At 33.4% G+C, this 21873-nt stretch overlaps 1 protein-coding gene across 2 annotated transcripts; it reads left to right on the top strand.

Moving 5' to 3' along the window:
- Positions 1-7182: 7182 nt before the first annotated feature.
- LOC132189799 (uncharacterized) lies at positions 7183-11626 on the top strand. 2 transcript variants are annotated; one of them, XM_059604592.1, is made up of 7 exons: positions 7183-7396; positions 8306-8475; positions 9352-9503; positions 9719-9828; positions 9948-10033; positions 11103-11207; positions 11302-11626. In XM_059604592.1, exons 2-7 carry the CDS (start codon positions 8366-8368, stop codon positions 11438-11440), a joined length of 702 nt encoding a protein of 233 aa, XP_059460575.1. In that variant the 5' UTR covers positions 7183-7396; positions 8306-8365; the 3' UTR covers positions 11441-11626. The 2 variants fall into 2 exon arrangements, with proteins under 2 accessions (XP_059460575.1, XP_059460576.1); XM_059604593.1 differs by having other exon boundaries at positions 8343-8475.
- The last annotated feature ends 10247 nt before the right edge of the window (positions 11627-21873 follow it).

Below are 21873 nucleotides of genomic sequence, written 5' to 3' on the forward strand. Positions count from 1 at the left end.
TCGTGAAAGATCAACCAAGAAGGCCTTGGATCAATGATTCAAACGGTTAAGATAGACGATTTCTACGGACAACAACGTACTGCCAAGCCAACACGACACCGTTCTAAACAGTTAGATTGCCATCATTGCTTCCCCAATGGGCCAACCTAGATAGAATCGCAAAATGGTGTCACGAATCTGTCCAAAAGAGGAAATTACCACCTAAAAATATTTAAAATATTTTTTTGTTTTTTTATTAGAATAATAATTAGAATTCTCAAGAGTTAACTTTATTTATGTTTGTTTGTTTTAATACTTTGAAATTTTAAGAATCATAATAATAAGGGAAAGACAAAGTTTTCTTTTTAAATTGGGTTGAATAAACTTTCTTTAATTCAGTCTATAAAAATTATATATGTTTATTTTTTTAATAATATAGAAAATGCACATAAATTTTTAATACACGTTATAAAAAAATATGTAAAATGACACATGTTATTTTTATAGACTGAGTTGAACGAAGTTCTTTCAACCAAATTTAAAATAAAATACTGTACATAAGGGAAAAATCCAAATTAACTTTTTATAAATGTAATGGGAAAAATCCATAGGCAACACAATAAAATGTAAATGGGAAAATCCAACCCCATCTAACCGTTCACGTGTGGTGTTCACACCTCATTGTCGTATTAGTATCCCAAGAGGTTTCCGCTCGCTTAGAGTTAGAGTTCCTATTCGATCACCAATGCATTGCCACGTGATGTCTATGCGACTATGAGAATCCTGTCCCTCGAGCGTGGATTAATGTGGATGTGGAACCTGATCGGACGGTCCAAATCCGACACCGAATTCGAGTGGCACGCGCGGAGTAGGAAATTGACTCCCTAGCTGCGCACACTGTTCAATGGCTTTTTGGAACTTAAACTGGCCGACGTCGCCGTAATCTCGGCTTATCCAGAAGTTAGTCCTTGCTTAACTTCGATACTTTCCACAAATTCTTGTGTTCTCAAAACACCGTTCGATCTTTTACACGTGCCAAACATTCTATCATTTGAACCAGATAATATTCGATTTTTCTAGATGAATAACTGAGATTTATCTTAAATTTAAAGAAAATTATAGGGGATCTTAATCCCCAATTGTTATAATATAAATATATTTTTGTCATCTCAAAAAGTAAAAAGACAAAAATACTCTTCAAGTATAACTAACTGTTTCGATGAATAGCACACAAATATAAGTAGTAAATGAATACGATACTCCCCATTTAATTATCATAATTTAATACTATTAAATTTGATAGTATAAATAATCTAATTTGAATAATATAATGGCATTCCATTATTATTTGCACCCTTAAATGTAACAACATTTTCTATTTTTTCAAGTGAAATAAAGAGAAGAGAATCATTATTTGTAGAGTGAAACCCCTTCAATTAGGGATATGATGATTTTTTTTTTTACATGTCCGCACAAGAAGGGATAGGGAATTCGAACTAGTGACCTCCGCTTCATTGGGTGTAGTTCTAGTCGATTGAACCACCTCTTAGGGACAGATATGATGATGTTACACATATATCATGTTAAATTATTAGCCTTATTTTTAGCGTAGAACAGAGTCTTATTAAAAAAATTCTCATTTGTATTTTTTATATCAATTTTATAAAGTGTTGTGCTTAAATTAATTTTATAATAATAGATTCGCTCAATTTCTTTTTTTTTAAAAAAGTTTAAACTAATATCATATGACATATTATCACATATTATAAAGTTAGGGCCAGCTAGACCACTAGGCGAGTGAGGCGCTCACCTAGGGCCCTGGATTAATAAGGCAAAAAAAAAAGACCATAATATAATACGTCCAGGGTAAAATAAGACCAATTAACCCATACAAGCAAATATCCTTAGAGCATTTACAGCAGCTTTCTCGTCATTTTTCCTACATTTAAGGATTCAAACTACACCTCAATAGCTTATCTTAATTATTCCCTATATCATTAAAATATTTGTTTTATTATTATTATTATTATTATTATTATTATGAAAGGAGAGATGAGAGAGAATTATGAGACATGAAATGAGAGAGGAGAGAGAAGAGAAGAAATAAAATCTTTATTTTTTTATTTTAGTAATCATAAGGAACCCTAAACATTAGGATTGCAATAGTGAAACCCAAAACATTGGGTTCCACTGTAACAGTCATAATGTTTAGGGTTCATTTAAGGAGTCCGTTGGGTTCCACTGTTGCAATCATAATGTTTAGGGTTTATTTAGAGAGTCCGCTATGAGACCTTTTTTGTGATTTTTTTGGACATATTTCCTAAACTTAGGGAATAGACTCCCTATAAGGGAGTCTGCTGTGAATGCTCTTATACTTAAAATTAGCCTTATTTACCTATGCATCCGAAATTATTTGATATTGAAAGATTATTTTAACCCTATCTAACCACCCACTTTCTTTCATTTCTTTTTCTTTCTCTATTTTATTCTCCACTGCCGACAGCCTCCATTCTTATCTTCTTTTTTCTTTTTTCTTAGTTTCACTCAAAACAGAACGTGATGGAGAAAGAGAGAGAGAGAGAGAGGCTAGGCAAGAGAGAGAAACATGTGTGTCAATGAGGCAAGGATTCATAAAATAAAATAAAATATTGATTTTTTTTTTTTTGTAATGTTTATTTATGTGCTTGATTTTTCTTGTGGGTTTTGTATGAGTTTTTGTCAATTTTTTGGTAGGTTTTGTATGAGTTTTTGTCAATTTTTTTTTGTGGGTTTTGTTTGAAACAGGTATATCAAGGATTCATAAAAAAAATAAAAAAATAAATAAATTATTGTTGTGTTTATTTTTGTAAGGATTAATAAAAATGAGAACTCTAAACATAATAATAATATTAAAATAAATATTATTTAATTAATATATACATATTAAAAAATAATAATAATAATAAGGCCCATCTAAAAGTTCCACCTAAGGCCTTAAAAAACATTATAAAGTATATATGACTTGAATATCCAATCTCTGGCAATAATACGGACCACAACCAAAATGAGCAAGAAAGTAATGACATGGTATAATGTAGTGGTGCAATTATGTGGTACGCAGTTTGAGCAGTGATTGTAAATAGTAAATACACTTTAAAGGGAAAAAAAGTGAAGTAGCAGGCATGGGGGCCCAGACAAATGACATTCCAAGCTATGTATATGCTCTGGTTCCCCAATCATAATTGATTTTGGGCAATGCGTCCTACTGGTGATACAGGTCAAATAATAATGATGATGGACTTAATTTTTAAGAAAAAAAAAAAAACAAAGAATAATAAAAACGACAATATTTCTGGTTTTCTTAAACAAACATCCTTAAATAAATTGAATGATAAAGTGTTCCTCCAGTCCAATCCAATTTAAAGAAAGATTTTTTGTATTAAATTGAATGTTAAGTGATTTTTACAAGTAGAAGAATAAATGAGGCCCTTTAGATAATTAAACTTTCTTTTTTTTTTAAATATCTTCACACAAGAGAGGGTGAAATGATTCAAACTAGTGACTTCCGCTTCATGAAGCGTAATCTCTAATCGATTGAGTTATCTCTTAGAGACTTTAGATAATTAAACTACTTACCATATCATTGTCATTTTTAACATTTTGACAATTATTTTTTTATTAAATGAACATCCTCCAAATAATTAAAGCACGAAAAAATGAGAAAAAAATAAAGAAGTGATCAGAAGAAGTGTCGGTCAATTAATATAGTGCAAAGTTGGAGCTATTTGATAAGCATGAAAAAGGGTTTTGAGCCCTCGAGGGTTAGTTCAATCGACAATAAACCACATCTCATAAAGCAGAAGTTACTAGTTTGAATCTTTTCTTTCCTTTCCTTTGTGTGAACATATAAAAAAAAAAAACTGAGAGCTTCCAAAAGGCATATTAGTTTCAACAAGTAAACAATTATAATCACCAAGTGGATTTTTTTTTTTTATATATACATTTTAATAATTTAGACAATAATTATAAAAGAACTCATATGTCCAAATAATTTTTAAGCTTTCTAATTACTTATAAGGTCAAATAAACCCCATATAAACTGTATCACAAGTAACAAATGAGAAATTTATAGCTTTAATTAATGATAGATGAAGTATGCAAAATCAAAAAAAAAAAAATGCAAACGAAATAAGTGTATAAACAAAAAACACTTGTCTTAACTTTAATTAATGATGATGGATTGAACTTTATTGAAAAAAACAAATGATTGAGATTATGATAACCTTTAATTAGGGTGAAAACAAAAGTATTAATTAAAAAAAAAAAAATGTAAGATTGATTTAGGAATGCGTACAAAATGAGGGATGATGGAGATGGGGTCCAGAGGTGATAATTGAGAGTGAAAGAAGCTAAAAACGGGCGTGGTATGAGGGGAACATGGAAGCAGTGTAGATTGTAGGGGTGGGAGGGAACATAGCTTCTGAACCCTCTGATGAGAGACCTCCATTTTGTCTTCCAGTTTCCTTCCTTCCACCAACCCCTATTTTTTAATTTTACTTTACCCTCTAAATTAAATAATAAAAAAAAAAATTATAAAATCATCGTTTTATGGGATATTTCTTTTGTTTTTATTTTAATTCATGATTGCTATATATATTCATTCATGCAAGTCATTCTCATGTCTTCGGTCTTTGTGGAGGATGTGGACCGAGATTCGAGGCTCCTTTTAGGGCTTTTCGATAGGGACGAGTGAAGAGCCCATTTTTCCATTCCAACTCTTCTCTCACTCTACTGATTGAGCTGAAAAAACTATTTTAATAATAATAATAATAATAATAATAATAATGCCTTTTCGTAACCATTTGTAATGTTAATCATTTAAAAAATTAAAAGTGTAAACCACTTACTAACCACCATAACATAAATGTGATAAATGATGTAAATTATTACATTATTGAAATAAATAGAAAGACAAGTGATGGAGCTGCCACTAGAACCAATGAACCCATAGTTGATTTCATTTTATTGTAAAATTATCAATAAATTAAAATGTAATAATAATTATTTTAAATTTAAAAGTTAAATTATATAAATACTAATATAAATAATGTAAGGTAATAAATATGTTAATATAAAAAATAAAAAAAAAGGAAAATCATTTAAAACAACAACATTAAATGAACAAAAACTGTCACTGTTCATGATAGATTCACTTTGGATTTCATGGACCAACGACTCTACCTGGACAACCAGCCATCGGAAGTAAAGCCTCGAGTTGGTCCCCTTTCCAAAAAAAAAAAAAAAAAAAAAAGGGAAAAAACACAAAAAGCCTGGTGATGAACACCTTCAAACCCAAGAGACCCACATAGGTTTTCAAGAAAAAGTTTTCCACCAAACTTTTATATGAGTAAATTAGTTTAACTTAATTTTTATTAAGTTAACATATATATATATATTTTAGAATATGTACTTTTTTATATGCATGTTCAATAGGGCAGGAGAAGTTTTATACCATATTTGAAGGATGAGTAGAGTACTACACATATTTTTACTTTTATATTTATAATATGATGAAAATTATTATTAAATTCAAAATTTAATAGTAATTTAATGATAATTTTAAAAATGACATCATAAACGGTGAGAATGAGAATGTGTATACCATTTCTCAATTTGAAGAATTCTCCACAGTTACAAAGTGTCATATTGCACTGCAACATAAAGGGAATAGAGAGGGATTAAAATGAGAGTGGAATCAGTGGATGGTCGGCGTCACACCTAGATTATATCAGATGCTCCGGGGGTAGTGCGACCCTATTGGAGGTAGGGGCTTAACTGGGATTTTAGATGTGGGGAACACTTACATTGAATTTTAAAAAATTAAGGGGTATTTGAAAAAAAAAAAAAATTAGGGAACATTTTGAGGCTCATATGAGACTCATCTGTCTGGGCAAGTGAGCGAGCAGTCCAATTTTTTATTTTTTTATTTTTAATAAGTGGATCACATATGAACTATTTGCTCCAATCCAAGTTTTAATGTTGGTCAGATTCAACTTATACAAGTAAAAAACTTCTATTCCTCACAAACATCCCCCCCACCCCTCCCCCAAAAAAAAAAAAAAAAAAAAAAAACTAGTCACCTAACATTGAATCATTGATTTTTTTTTTTTTAACAAGAATCATTGATTATTACTTTGGTAAATTGATTTGCAGGAGAAAGTTTATAAAAATAGCATAAGAATGATAAGATAAACAATGGGTTGTGTAATGATGAGACAACATAATTTATAAAGGGCAGGCCCCTTGAAAGAAGACCTCTTTTCCATGCCTCAAAAGGTCATATTGCCCTTATAAATAAATAATAGGCCTAGGCCTACCACCAATATAAGTACGCTACTCATCTCCATACCAAAATTTAGTCAACCAATGTCACTCTGTCTATTTAGCACTCAAGATTGGTGATTCAGTATAATTACACAGGCAACTATTTTATAATTTATTATATGTGTTAGCACGTGATTAAAAGAATTTGATCTACCCCAAGTGAAAAAATAATTACAATACATCACCCATTTATAAAAAAAAAGGAAAAAAGATTTAACATAATTTTTAGTCTTATGTTGACACGAGTCAAAATAACCGAAAATCTAGCATTTTCGTTGGTGCTTTACTTTAAGAAAAAAGAGTAATGTTAAATACTCAACTTCTGTCCTACTTCCATACAACTAGACTAGTATGACAGTATCCGTCAACCCTTAAATAGTTTTTTTTTTTTGTTTCCTTTTCAGTAAAGGCTAATCAAAAGACTTATCAACACTATCATATAAAGCTAGGGGTTAATAAGGTTTTCATATTTGACCCATATTATCCTACAAATTCAACAGATTAACCATAGGTTTGTAGGGTTCACCATTGGATTATGTGTGGTTTACATAAGTTCACAAATCTCATGGTTGATTTGTAAAATGAGATGAGCCAAATATAAAAAAAATATTAACTCATAGCATTTCTTCGTATAAACCCAATCATATGAGAGTGAGCTAAGTCAATGAGATTGTGGCACAAACAAGGGCAGCCCAAATTTTTCTTGTTGGTAACTCAAACTGCTATATTCTTGGGCTCAAAAAAGCCCATACAATTCAAGCCCACTTGAGAGCCCTGAATGAGGAGTGGGAGGAGTGATTTTTAGCCTTTAAAAAAAAAAAAAAAAAAAACACAAAAGGAACCCTAGATTTCAAAATTGGGAGCCGTATTTCAGTGAAGCTCTCTCACACCAAAACCACTACCGCACGATGACAGCCACTTCAAACCACCGTACGCCGCCGCCGACACCTCCGCCTCCCGCAGAAGCTCCTTACATCAACATCTAACCAAACCCACTTTCCTTCTGTCGTGCAACGCGGCTCACAGCAGCCCAGCCATCGGTTGAACAGAACAGGTAAACTATTCTACTCTTTCCGTTTTCATTGGAAAAGTTAATGAAAAATTGATCAAAAGTGTGGAATAGAAAGTGTTAATCAATCAATTGAAGGAGTATGGAGACAAAATGATCTTTTTGAAGGAAGGAAAAAAAAAAAATGAATTAAGTGAAGTTCAAACAGAACGTTAGTAATTGATGACCCAAATGTATCAACTATAAGATATGAAAAGTGCAAACACCATACATACAAAAACATTGTAAGCTGGAAACTCTTCAAGTCCTCAGGCCTACAATCTCTGGATGGGCATCTTCTGTAGTGAATCTCTTTTATTTCACATATAGAAGATGATGGTGAATTTAGGAAAATCTTCATATCCTCAGTTTTGTTTTTTTCTAAATTAATTTCATTCTGCTTCAGATATGGGTCAAATGCCACTTTTTATTTGTCTGTTTTGAACATGGCGCGATATATATTTGTTTCCAAGAGAATATACAAGAGAAAATGGCCAAAAGAATATAATTTGGAGAAAAAAAATTGATTGTAAAATGATCTCAAATTCAGAAGCTTTAGCCTGTGCTATGGGAAGTTCCATGCCCTCAAACATACAACTTCTCTTCTTCCTCAAGCAACACAATGGTGCAGCTTTCAAACCACATTCTAATCTCTGTTTCATGGGAAATGAGAAGAGAAGAAACATGTTAAAACGAGGGTAGATGCCTTAAGATTTTTTTGTTTTAAAAAAATATTAATTTGCCATGTCTTACTCTTATGCCTTTTGAGAATTAGAGGGAGGGTTGATTGTTTTTGTAATGGCTTTTTCTTTTTTTATTTGGCCGTTTATTTGCTGATGAACACTGCGAAAAAGAAATTTATTTGTTCTTTGTGAAAACCTTGTGGTTGATACGCTTCAATGTTTCTTGTGAAAGATTGGTGAGAACCTTGTTTACCTTGTTTTGTGCAAAGAGACTAAGAGTGTGAGGCTCGCAATGGAGGGATTGAAGGTATCGGATGCCAGTTTGATAGTCTACGTGGACCCATCAAAGAGTACCAAGGTTTCCCAAGCAGTCCTCCGTGAGCTTAGCTCTCTGCTTTTCAAGTACCTTTCCTTAAACCCCTCTTTTGATTTGATTTGATTTTTTTTTTAATCGTCAATGATTTTGAACCTTTTCTTCTGTTGTTATTATTGCGTTATTGGAGTGGATGAATGAGTTTATTTTCTGTGACAGATTGATTACGCACTGAGTTTTATAGTGGGATGGGTGTTGATATTTTTTTTGTTTGGTAGCCAAGATAACTTGGAAAAATAACTGGGAAACTTCGAATGTTTTGGTGAATATGTTCAATAGAGCTTTCTTTCAAATAGGTTTTACTTTAAGCCAATAGCCTTGCACTTCTTTCTATGTTATACATTGAGTAATTATGGTTGTGTTTGGATGCTATCAACCAAATTGATGAAATGGAATTCTTGTGCATTGATAGCAAGCTCTACCATCCCACGTTGGATGGGTGAATTATGGAGGCATTTATGTGTCAAGAGTCCCACATTGGTTATATACGAAGTGAGACTGAGTTATATAAATGACTTTAAGAAGTTTTAATTGTAAGTCGATTAATCTTTTTGAGATGTAGTCCAGATGTGACTAATGTCTCCTTGGATTATGACATTCATTTTCATAAATATGGATTGTTCTTATAGTGACCATGATGTTGCTTTTTCACTCTACTGCTGCCAAAAAGACTTGGTGCAAGTTTTTGCATTGTTAGTTATTGCTATATTTCTTGTACTTAGAAGCACAAGCTTTCTGCAGTTTTAGAGATTTTGGTATTAAGAAATCCAGGATCTGTTCTGGGGATGGTTTAGAGTGTGGAACATCTGTATCTAATTTGAAAATTGAATAATGATCCTCCAAAATTATGTCATAGGTCTGCTTCCGCTAGTGTGCTTATGTGGCAATTGTGGTGTTTATTACAGGTTCAATGAAAATTTTGAGGGCGTGGTATTAGCTTATGATGTCCAAATTCAAGATGAACGTGCAAAGATTCTTCCTGCAATGCACCCTTATTTTGGTGTGAGCCTAAAAGCAAAGTTGTTACTTTTTGCTCCAAAGCCAAATATGCTTTTAGGTAGTTATGCTATGTCCCTTCTCATCATTAATGGGACAGTATACTCCACTTTACTTTCCTTTCTTTCCTTTTTTTCGTTTTTAAATATAATAAAAGGGTTTTTAACAGAGGGACCACCTGTACACTCCATTAAGTTTTCATGAACATGTACTGCATGTTCTTTATATGCTTTTATGTTGTCCATGCTGATTGTTTTCTCATATTGTCATTTTCAGAAGGAAAGGTAGTGAAGCTTACACAAACATCTATTCATGTCATTGTTCTTGGTTTCTCATCTGCTGTCATAACAGATGAAGACATTCGAAAGGAATTCAAATATAAAACTGTAAGTGGCTCTTCATCATCCGCATTTCAAACTTCACAGCCTTTCCTCTGTATTTTGTATCACGCTACCTCTACGAGGGAGATAATAATTTAGTTATATGATATGCTTATCTGTGCTAGAAACATGGTGAGGAACTATATGCTAGCAGATCTCACAAGCGACATGTGATAAAGGTTGGAACCATGATTCGCTTTTTAGTCAAGAGGTGACATATTTTTATTACATCTATAATTTAGAGTGCATGTTATATATGAATTTGTGTGTTGGGGTGTGTGTGTATTTCCATCATTTAACTGAAATATGTCATGCTTTCTCCTCTCCTCCTCTAGCAACTTCCGTCCATAGCACTCTGTCTCTCAGACCCTCACTCTCTCACTCTCTCTCGCTCTCTCATGGCCCCTGCCCCTCAATATAGGTAGTGTTGGTTGCATATGGAATCTGAGGATTGATATTGCAGTTGAAAAAAAAAAAATCACTGGGTGGACTTGTTCTCTGCTATATTCACGAGATCTGATCTAACTTTGTGAAATCTTTTTAGTTTTTTAATCTCTCAATAGTACCATAAACAAAAGAGAGGAAGTTTTTGTGTTGAAGAGAACCAACTTTAGTAAAATTTGTTTCCTGTTAAAAATTATTTTAAATTGGAACAAAAAATTTAACCTATGCATTGTGGTAAATTGTGTCTTATGTGTCGCTGCCAGGCATGTGTGAATTACATTTAAAAGGAAACCTTACGCACAATCAATTTTAGCAGATAGAATTATGAGAATTGTGATGATGGACTGGTGGGATTTACCGTCTGTGTTTCTTTTTCCTTGTTTCCTTCTAATTCGTCAACTGTGAAAGGATTGAGGGAAGAAGTTACTATTTTTGTTTTAATACATGTTCGTTCCCATTCAGGATCTTCCTCAGTGAATTGTTTGTTGATAAATCATCTACTTACAAGATATTTGTATTATTCATATTAACATATTTTCGTTTAGCTTAGAAATCATCACATGTATAAGTCCTGCTACATATTTCTAAAATCTTCAACATGTTGATTGCTGTGTTCATCAATTTCATAATTGCTCCATTGTTGAATTTATTAAGCATAGTGTAATTATTATGTGACATTCTGAGATTTTTGCTTACGGTTTTGTAATTTTTGAAGAAAATAAAAAATTTCAAACTGCTATGCATATTATGTTGAACTTTGTCCTGATTGCATGTGAAAAACATTATATAAATGCATGGATCACATGATTCACATCAGTGATTCTTCATTTTTGCAGTTTTGATGAGGAACTACTGCACATTTCTGGGTCTCTAGTTCCAATTAACACAGGAAGCATTCGTTGGTTGGCTAAAAATATGGAAGATGTTCCACTAATTGACAGGTTTTTAACAGAACTTGAAAGAATTTTGTGTTTAAATTTGAATTTTTTTAAAGGTTCTCCCATGCTGACAGTAATTTTAAAACACTTTGTATAGGAGCACAACGAAGAGAGGAGAAAGTGAGGGAGACACGGTAATTCAACAGCATTATACTGTAGTTGGTGAAGCTTATTCCTGGCACAGTGACCCTCAAATCAAGAAGTCAAAGAAACGTAAGATTAAAGAGGAGTCTTAAAGACTATCTGTACTCTTGTTCTCTGTAACTGAGCCATGCAATTTCTGCCTTCATGTAATTGTCAAACCTCTTTATGGCATTGATGTTTTATTAAAATGCCTAGAAATTTTGTTAGATTTATACGAGTCTGATGACGTTTTTCTTCACCTCATTAAGCTTATAATATCAAGATATCATTTTCGTCAATTTGCAAGCTTTTGTACCACTGGATTCTTTTTTTAGTAGAATGTACATAGCAGCCAAACTTGTGCATTTCTGATAAATACAAGATGGATAAGGATCTCTGGCTAGCAAGTTGGGGAGCGTAAGTGACCGAGCTTGCCTAACTAGTCGGGCAGTCCAAAATTTATTTGGGCATGTGGGTTATATAAGCTCTTTCACAACCTGCTGCCTAAGCAATTTGGGCAGAAAATTATTGGGGATCCCGTTCCATTCTCACAATAACTCATCCCAATTCCTTTGTCTTCTTGAAGCAAGTAGTCTCATATGTATCTGCTCTTGCAAATTGCAAAATGATTGACCAACAACATTTATTTTCTTTTAATCGTTGGGTTTAGGAGGTCAAAGCGTGCTAGGACCAACTGAACTGCAGGGCTCAGCTCATCTTCAAAGCCCAAATTTCCGAGCGAAATCAGCATGCCAGTGGCCCAACTTCAGAATATTGTAAAGTTATTATTATTATTATTGTAATAACATGGCTATTGAACGAACATGAATGGTTTTTCTTTTTTTTTTTTATTAAAAAAAATGTAAGAGGGGACAACCAATTGTGACTATTTTGCTTGAGTGTCGCTATAGTAGCATCTATTCCTTGGAAATTCATGATAAGAACGGCCTAAACAATAGAAAACCGCATGCGTTTTTGACCTAGCCTCACCAGAGCATGAGTGAAACCCAAAGAACTAATAGTAATCAAGTTTGTGTGAAGATTCTTATTGCGAAATTTGAACCTAAATCCTAGTTGGAATGCAATTATTTGTATGTTACAACTAGAATGGACAGATGTCAAAAACCCAAGACTCGGTTGGAGATTTAGTCAAATGGTATAGCATATGGAAAGCTGTTGACACCTAGTGTTGGTTCATCAATCAATGTTGAGGGGGATTTGGGGATGCAAAGTACATTCCATTTCAACCGTGTACTTCTTATATGCAATATAGCCCATAGCAGTTGTATATCGGGGTAGGTAATCTATTAACAAATTTGAAGACAGATCTATGTACATTGGCGGAATATTTTCTCAATCATCATCAGGTATGGGCTCCTGTCAAAAACACCCCACCATACTTCTAGCTTCTCTTATGAATATATTAAAAAGGAAAATATAAAACTTTAAAGGGTTTGTTTGAATGATAATTCTTCTGCATATTTAAAGGATATTTTATGAATTTGAGGTGAAAGAGACGAATGGGAAAGATAGAGGGTTTTCAGGTTGGTGAATGATTCTCATGTCCATCCAACTCCCCATGTGAGCACTTGTATTTTTAATCAGAAGAGTATAGGAGAAGGTCGTGACAGAGTTTCCCACAAAATCCGGCACCCTAGCTAACATGCCCCCATACTCTCTTATTTACACAAGTATCCCAAACCTCTTTTCAAAATACTTTGTATTTTCCCACATATGGTGAACAAGAAAAGATTAAGTAACGCTACTTTTCACGCTCATTTCACGTTAGTTGACATGGCGTGTTTTAAGTGACTGATAGTTTGACACTGCACTCTCATTTCTCACTGACTTTCGTGACGTGTCAGCCGGCATAAAATGAGTGTGAAGAGTAGGATTACTTATAAAATATTAATTGACACATAATCTTTATTTGGTTTATCTTTCACATCCTCTCTCTCTCTCTCAATGTTGTGAAAGGATTCTAAAAATCTTTTGTAGATGGGAATATGATATTATACAAGTGTGAAAGGCAGTAGTTAGATATGCTCTTATACATTTAAATTCCATTTTTCGTCTTGCATTGAAAAAAGAACTAAAAAAATGAAAGATAATAGCGTTGTTAATTAATTTGTTTATCATTTGCAATAACTGTTCTTGATCTTAATACGAAAATCACTTATGGAATACAAACTAGACAAATGCCCTGATTAATTTAGTGGAATTTGAATTATACTAACATTCTTGACAGCGCATCGCCCCCCACCTCCAAGGACTCTCTTATTTTCAAGGTCCTTTCAGTTCCGTCTCAAACTATGCACAAATTTTAAAACTGAACATGATAAAAATGTCGGGAAAATATTTGAGGATGGGTTTTGGAGAGTTTAATAGTAGAATTAGAAGACTTCGATAGGGTGTTAATGACACCAATGGCAGTTGTCCCTAAGACTTCCCTTGTAATTAAAAATAAAAAAACCACTTAAGACAATGTTCTTGGTGGAGGATTTGCTGATCAAAGTCATAATTGATGCAGAGATTCAAATCTAATTGCTAAGTAGGCAGTATGCCAATCATTTTCAATCATTTGTTTTGATTAAACAATTAAACAGTTAAGGAATAATTTAGGGCTTGGAGTAATTAAACCCGACATGCCACCCACCAAAATTTGTCAAACACTTAACACAACCATTATCATCATGTTAATGAGGTCGCTTGCATGCATCATAGTGTCCCTAATGCATGATCTTCGATTATCATGTATACTTGAATTCATCATAATCATCATTGACACAAAGAGAGAGAGAGACAGAGAGAATTTGTAAGGCACATTTTCTATTTTATTTTTAACAATGACTGATATAAGGGTTGGTTAGGACTGTCACGTCAATATTGTGAGATAAAATTATGATTTTTAACATTACTCTTATAAATAATTTCGTTTTATAGTTTATTGCCATATCCGAGTCATGTTCAAGAAACTAGCTAGGCTCTGTTTATCAAAATTTATGTTTTATATCTTTTGTTTTTTCTTTTAAAAGCAAAAAATTATCAAATAACCCCGATACAAAACACTCTAAACAAAAATAAAAAATGGAAAATACCCCGTCAAAACACATTAATAAACAGAACCTAAACCTAAGAGACTAGCTAGCATCTTCAATGCTTTGATCAAGCAAAAGGAAGGTGTATGTTAATGAATGATTGAACACAAAGGGGGCAGCTGTTCAAGAAAGCTCGAGGCATGGATGTTATGGGCTTAGATCTCTCTGAGAGTATATTTCTTGGGAAAGAACCATTCCAAATTTTCTAAAACCAAAAACAAAGGGGTTTGTTTGTTAGTGTGAAGTTGGGTGCATCATGCATGGGGATGGGGTGGCTAGCTAGCTATTTCGCTGGCATTTCCTAATCCTAGATATATATATATATACACCCATTAACAGCAGATCAACTTTAATATATATCCCCTTCGATCTCTTTCTTCATGTATAAGAGGAAGCTGTGGCAATGATGAATGGTTTATAAATTGGTGGAGTTAGATTCTACTGCTCTGCTCTGCTCTGCACCGTCCAAATTTTAGTCTGAAAAAGCTGCAACATGCAAACGCTTTTTGGTTGTGAGCGTGCGTTGACAAAGTTTCCAAAGGGTCGGTTTCTTTTGTTTCGTTCATTCGTTGGATGTTCCATCTGGATCTGGTACGTGCTAGTGCACTTGTGTGTGTACTGTCTTCTTCTCCTTTGTGCATATCCCTTTTCCTTTTTGTGGTCGGTCGAGATACAATATTATTGCCTCTGCACTAATACTATAATCATTATATCACACCACCACTCTTTTTAGAGTCGTGTTGGAGATGGACAGTCTAGTGCCCCTCCAAATCTTCAAGTACTATTTCTTTTATCATCACCCCTGCATAATTTGGACACTCCAAAAAAAAGGTACGAGATTCACCTGTTTTGAGCAATCTAGGAATATAAGATTCACCTGTTTCGAACGAGGGGGATCAAGCTTAGTTTCTAAGCATATATTTTTAACTTATTAAAAAAAAAATTAAGAGAAAATTTGAAAACTAAGGGAGCCATAGTTTCGGCTCTCTCTTTCATACTCTCTCTCTTATTCTCTAATACTATTCGTCTCAGTCATACTGAGTTAAGAATCAGAGTTATTTTTGTAGGCCCGTTCCGACGAGCTTAATTTTGTGTTTATCTTTCTCTTCTTTACAAGTACTTTGGGTCGCTTTCTCAGACTACGGTCAACTATTCTAATAGGATGTGATAGAAGTTATAACTCAATATTCACACATTAGTATTTTTCTTTTTTGGTTTGAAATTGCATGGACTTATTGTGAGATGGAGAAAGCTGACTGTGGCCACGATATTCTACTTAACTTTCAACCTCCGAATATTTAAAAAAAAAAAAAAAATTATCTCCCAAATCTAAAATTCTAGTTCCACCCCTATTAATTGGTGGGTGGTGGAGTGCGATATTGACTTTATGAGGAAATGAAAGTAAGTAGCAACATGGGTCATAATTCATAATGGGGTCGTATTCATGGTGGTGTACATATATCATAAACCCTTCATTTATTTGATAAAGATAAGGGTTCACACACTTGTGGACCATATATAAGAGAGCAGATTTTTGCTATTATAATGTTTGACTCATATTATTTTGATGAGTTTTCCTCAATGAACTTCCTTTCCTCATCATTGGAATGCTCTGTGCTTCTAAACTATATGTGGTTCTCTAGTTTGAGATGTTGACCTATCCTCTTTTTATTCTATACTTCCATAATTATATATGCTGACAGTCACAGATTGAGACCAAATTGTGTAACAACCAATTAATCTGATGAGCTGCTTCAATATCTGTCATGCCTATATAACATAATTAAACACCATTAATTTTATAATACACAAATAAAACTGTACATTAAATTATTTAATATTTTAATTATTTAGGGTATATTTATAATTTGTATTTGTTGATTAATATGACATGATATACGAAAAGATGAATTTTACAGATTTTTTTTCCCCCTTTATTTGAAGATAACATCATAAATTTTAAAAGTGCCCTACGAAGAATTGAGTCACTTCATAGGCTTTTGCAGGACATTTGAAGACACTATTTGCTACTGTGGTCTTTACAGCCACGAAGATATAAAAAGGGAAATGAGATGATTCAGTTTGATGAAATTCTGTAGACCATGAAAATGGGACCGAAAGAAAGGCACAATAATTATGAATGCCCACCTTTTTATTTTCTTCTTTTTCCTCTCTTTAGTACAAATTATTTCCAATGAATAAGTCCAAACAGTGCTATTATCTCGTCATTTTAATAAATAAATAAAAAAGAGTTAGAATATTATGGTAATATTTTCGAAATTTTATTCCTTTCCATACTTGGCTCACCGTAGTTATTATAAATCAATTTGTAGTCCTAAATCATGGCATTATTCACTCAAAAAAAAAAAAAAAATCACGGGGTTCGTAGTAATGGAATAAAGTACTCTTATGTTAAAAGAAAGTAGGATTCTAGTAGGTCCCAAGAGATAATTCAATTGGATAATGACCACGCGTCATGAAGCGGAGATTACTAGTTTGAATTATCCTCCCCTTTTTTCTCCTTTCGTGCAAACACGTAAAAAAAAAAAAAAAAATTATGAGACAATATTTGGTGAGAATGGTGTCAAATTAAAGAAATTATAGATGACATATGGCATCATTTGATTCGTTTTACCATACCATCTTCAATATGGCAAAGGACAAAGGACATATTTTGAAATTTTCCACATCTTGTAGTTATTTCAAAAATGGAAATTTCACCTAGGCTTCCACGATCAATGGTCAAAACAAAAAAACAAAAAACATATAGTCAAACTAATTGGGTTCTACTATAGAGGCAAGCCAATATTAATGTTCTTTAATCTCAAATATTATGGGCACGTGCAAGTTCTAGCATTTTGAATACATTCAAGTTAATATGCAAATGCATATGGTGTTGCAATATTATGTATTTCTGACAGAAATCGTGAAGCAAATCTTGACAAAAGCTTTTATCCACCACCATATCCAATGGTGCTCAGCTAATAAAATGCCGGACTATAAGGGCCTCCATTATTTAATTATTTTCATTCTGTGAACTGCACAAGTATGCAAGGGATGGAAATTTTTTTTTTTTTTAATCAAAATAAATTAAGGGGATACAAATTTGATATTAGAAGTATTTAAGGGTTTTTTTTAATAGATAAAAAAAATATAAAAAATATAAAATTGGGAACATTTTGGGTGCTTGGAGCCCTTTAGTAGTTCCGCCCCTGCAAAGTGTACGAACAAAAAAAAAAATTGTAGGAACGTTGAGAGGGGACCTTGCGTGAGTGAAGACTCTCGTGTCAAAACAACTTGTTTGGAGAAATAGGCTTTTTGCTAGGGCAAAGAAGCCCTATCAAACCCCTCTTCCAACCTCCGACCCAATTATAAAAAATCCCCAATTGTAACTATTTTGATCTCTCAAAGACATCATAGTGCTTGCATTAATCTTAGAAAAATGCTATACAATTTCTAAAAAATTTTATTTTCAAGTGTTCAATTTGTGACACGATAGTGAAAACCATCATTAGATTCAAAATTTAAACATGTCAAAAAAATGAGCAATTATCGATGTAAATTTAAGAATTTGTGTAACATCCACGAGCTAAAAAAAAAGACACCCACGACGTGGCAGCATGTAGAGGATGTTTTGCGTACATCGAAAGTGGGCGAAAAAAGAAAAAGAAAAAAAAGGAAAGCATAAATCTGATAAGACATTGTCTTTTCGAAAGAAATAATTATAATTATGTCTCTAAACTAGCTTAGCATGTGCCAGCTTGGGAATAATACTAGTTTAATCATAATTGTCAGGCTTAATCCAAGTTAATTACCATAAACCCTAGATGTCCATGACAAACGATAAAGAGATTCCCAAAAAATTAAAAAACAAAACATTTGAACAAACTACCAACAAAAGTTTTTCTGTTATAACTAAACTATTGGGGAACACACGTCCTCTTTCCACATTCTAAACTAATAAACACCCTTGATTGATGTTTCCCTAATCTCTTTGTTCTGTTTTCCACTGCCTATTTGCTTAATCAAGTACTTTAAAGACCTCCTTAAAGATACCAACAAATATTTCATTATAAAAAAAAATTAAAAAGTAACCATGGACAGTCTGTAATAAAAATGGTGGCGTCGGACTTATGACAGTTTTTATTAGAGATATGCTATAGTGTAATAAAAAGACTATTTTTGACCCATAAAAATCTTCGGTGGCAAGAGGCCATAAGCCCATTAGTGAATGGGACCACAACAACTAAGGGTGGAGCCTATGGCCTCTTGTCACGTAAGACTTTTATAAGCTAAAAATAGTATTTTTATTGCACTCAAGCGTTTCTCTTTTTATTGTAATATTTTTTTAAACTGACGTGCAATTCACGTATTACGACATTGATCACTAAAATGTGGATCGACACATCTGAACCCACATTTACACACTAGCATGTCAGTATGCGTATTATTTACTATATTAACCATTAAAATACGTTACTTTGAAATTGGATGTGAGTGCAATGTAAGGTAGGAGTTTTACTTTACTTTTCACTTTTTAAGATTTAAAAATTGCAAGCTGGCCGTACGCGAAGTAGACGACGGGCCGTGCTTCCGTGAGGCCCGTGACACCGTTCAGTACAACGAAGCGGCTCCGAACCTGGACGGCCTTTGTCGAAAGTACTACCAAGTCCTTCCCGTCTGTGCGTGAGCACATAAAATATGACCCAATTGCCCCAATGGGAGCGGGTCTTTTTTATCAAGGGTCCCACTCCAGGACCCCTTTGGTAAGGCTCCCAAGACGGAAGACGGTGCCATGTCAGCATTTGCCAGTGCGTGGGGATCTTAACGGTATTCCTAGAGTGCCGTGCTCAAATGCCACGTCATTTGACAAGTGGGTCCCGGATGCCTAGGGGCTCGAGCTTTTTACATGCTCGGTTCGCAGTGGATAATAGACCCCAGCCGAAAGATGTGCAAGGCTGGAAAATGGCCTTGGCTGTTTCGTTTAATTTCGAGATTGCCCTTGTTCGAGAAATCCTGCAAATATTCCCCAAATCTGCCTCTACAATTTTTGTCCAGCAGAAACAAGGAACATGGGAATTAAATTGAAGAAGAAAACAAATAAAAGAGATGTATGTGATATGATTCGTGTATATTTTGGAGGATTTTATAATGGGGTATGCTTGTTACTTTGATTTAGAGAGTAATTTTGATTTTTAGTTTGAAAAAAATGTTATATATAATAATAAAAGTGAAAATATATTTTGCATTTTGAATTATTTATAAATGGTTTTATTCCAAGAAAATAAATCTATGTTTGTTAATGTGTTTTGAATTTTTTTTTTTTTAAGTAAGTGATATAAAAAAATTATTTAAAATACGTCACGACAGTCTGTATGTAATGTATATGATAAATAAATGTAAGAGTAGCATTATTCTAATAGTTTCAACCAACATAGCAAAAAATATTAACAAACATGGCCATAATAGTTTTATGTTGCTGCAATGGGGTTTTAAATTGTTGATGAATTTTGTTTGGAGGTGTATTTGGTGAGAATATTGAACAAGGAAAATAAATGCTATGATCCTTAAATCTTAACAGGTGGGGTAGTGACTATACTAATTGGAAGTTATGGGGGGGATGTACCATACCAAGCATAACATGCACGTGGACCCATGGATCCCACCTAGGCCCATCTTCACTCCATTTTCCTACTCATTTAATTAATGGGTTTAGACCCTGTAAAATCTTTAGGGCATGAACATACTGAAAATGATTGATTTAGATGGCCACTTGAAGTGCCCCATAGAGATTAAAATTTACAGCAATTAGCCATTTAAATTGTTTGTAATTAAAGATGGTTAATGTGATATTGTATATCAAACTTATATAGCATGTTTAAGATTGTGTTCGAAAAATATATGTGAGATATTGTATATCAAACTTATATAGTATGTTTAAGATTGTGTTCGAAAAATATAGCTTTTACGTCAAAAAGCGTTTTTTTGGCAAAAATTTTATTTTTAAGTTTTTGCCAAAAGTACGTTTTGGCAATTTTTAAGCTTTTTAGATCCTTAAAAGCGCTTTCAATTTTTTTTTACTAAACGAGTACATTTTTCTTCAAACAGATTTTTTGAGCATTAAATGCACTTTAGATCTCTTAAACGTTCACCCAAACATGCCTTAAATTGTTCTCTCACATTAACTAACAATTTGGGTAGTTGATTGCTGAGGATCCCAATCTGGCCATTGGAAGGAGTTTTATGCTTAAAAAAGCCGAAATTTGATTGGGTAAGAAAGGGCTGGCAAAATAAGTACCTGTCACATACTTGTTTATTCTACGCATGATTTTTTATAATAAGATTTTAGATTAGATGCATGAATTATCTAAAATTTTATTATAAAAAAACATGGATAGGATAAACGGGTACCTGTCAGGTACCTATTTTGCCAGCCTCACTAACGGTGATTAGGAGGGGAAAACAGTTTGGCAGTTTGTGTTGGGAGGTTTAAAGAAATGGAAAGATGGGGCATCCTTGCACATGGGACATGGTCAGATTTGGAGAATACAAAATAGGTGGCTTTTGGGGACCTTAATTTTTTTTAAAGTTAGAAGAGAGAGCAGAAAGGGCATCTTCATTGGCCTCAACCACTGCTAGAGAGAGGGGTCTTTGGGAACCTTTTAGTTGCAACCATGCATGTGGTGGGGGTTTTTTAAGTTTCTATTTTGGAGCTTGATACGCCAAAAGCACGCCCCTTACGGACAGCTCAAACTCGAAGACTCCCTACTTACCCGTCCTTTTCTCTTTGCCCTCGGCGGCTGTGGCACTACCTTCTACTTCCCGCCCGATAATTAAATCCGTGTTAAATGAGATACTTTCTACAATTTTGTTTAAAAACAATGCACTATAAATGTATAAGATGAATTACAATAACCCAATCGCATCTCTCGTTCAAAAACTCTTTCTAGTCGAAATCTTCTAAAATTAGGTTATTAAATTTCACTAAAATTTAAGCAACTTAAGATAGAAGGGATGTTGGATATTAATAGATAAGCACAACACTTTCAGTGGTTTAGATAGATAAGCTTCACAACTTGTTATCTTAGACTCTTCAAATTTTTATAGAATTCCAAGAGCCTTTATTGTAGTGAATCTTCATCCAAAATTCATTATGAACCTAAATGTTTCTACTGACAAAAAAAAAAAAAAAAAAAAAAATACACTAAGCCATCACCTAAATAATTAATTAATTATAAATTACTCATTATTAACTTCGTCCAAAATACGGGATCGTATTATTCAAGTAAATCTACCAAGAGTCAGCAAATCATTGCCCTTCAGAAAAACATTTGATGAGAAAACAGCAAAACAGAACCTCGTAATTATCTCGAAAACCAAGGGTACTTTCCAACCCCGATCTTTTATATAACCCACGTCTCTCCCATCAAGCCAAACCCTCCAACATC

This window comes from Corylus avellana, chromosome ca8 (genome assembly GCF_901000735.1).
Source record: "Corylus avellana chromosome ca8, CavTom2PMs-1.0".
NCBI lineage: Eukaryota > Viridiplantae > Streptophyta > Magnoliopsida > Fagales > Betulaceae > Corylus > Corylus avellana.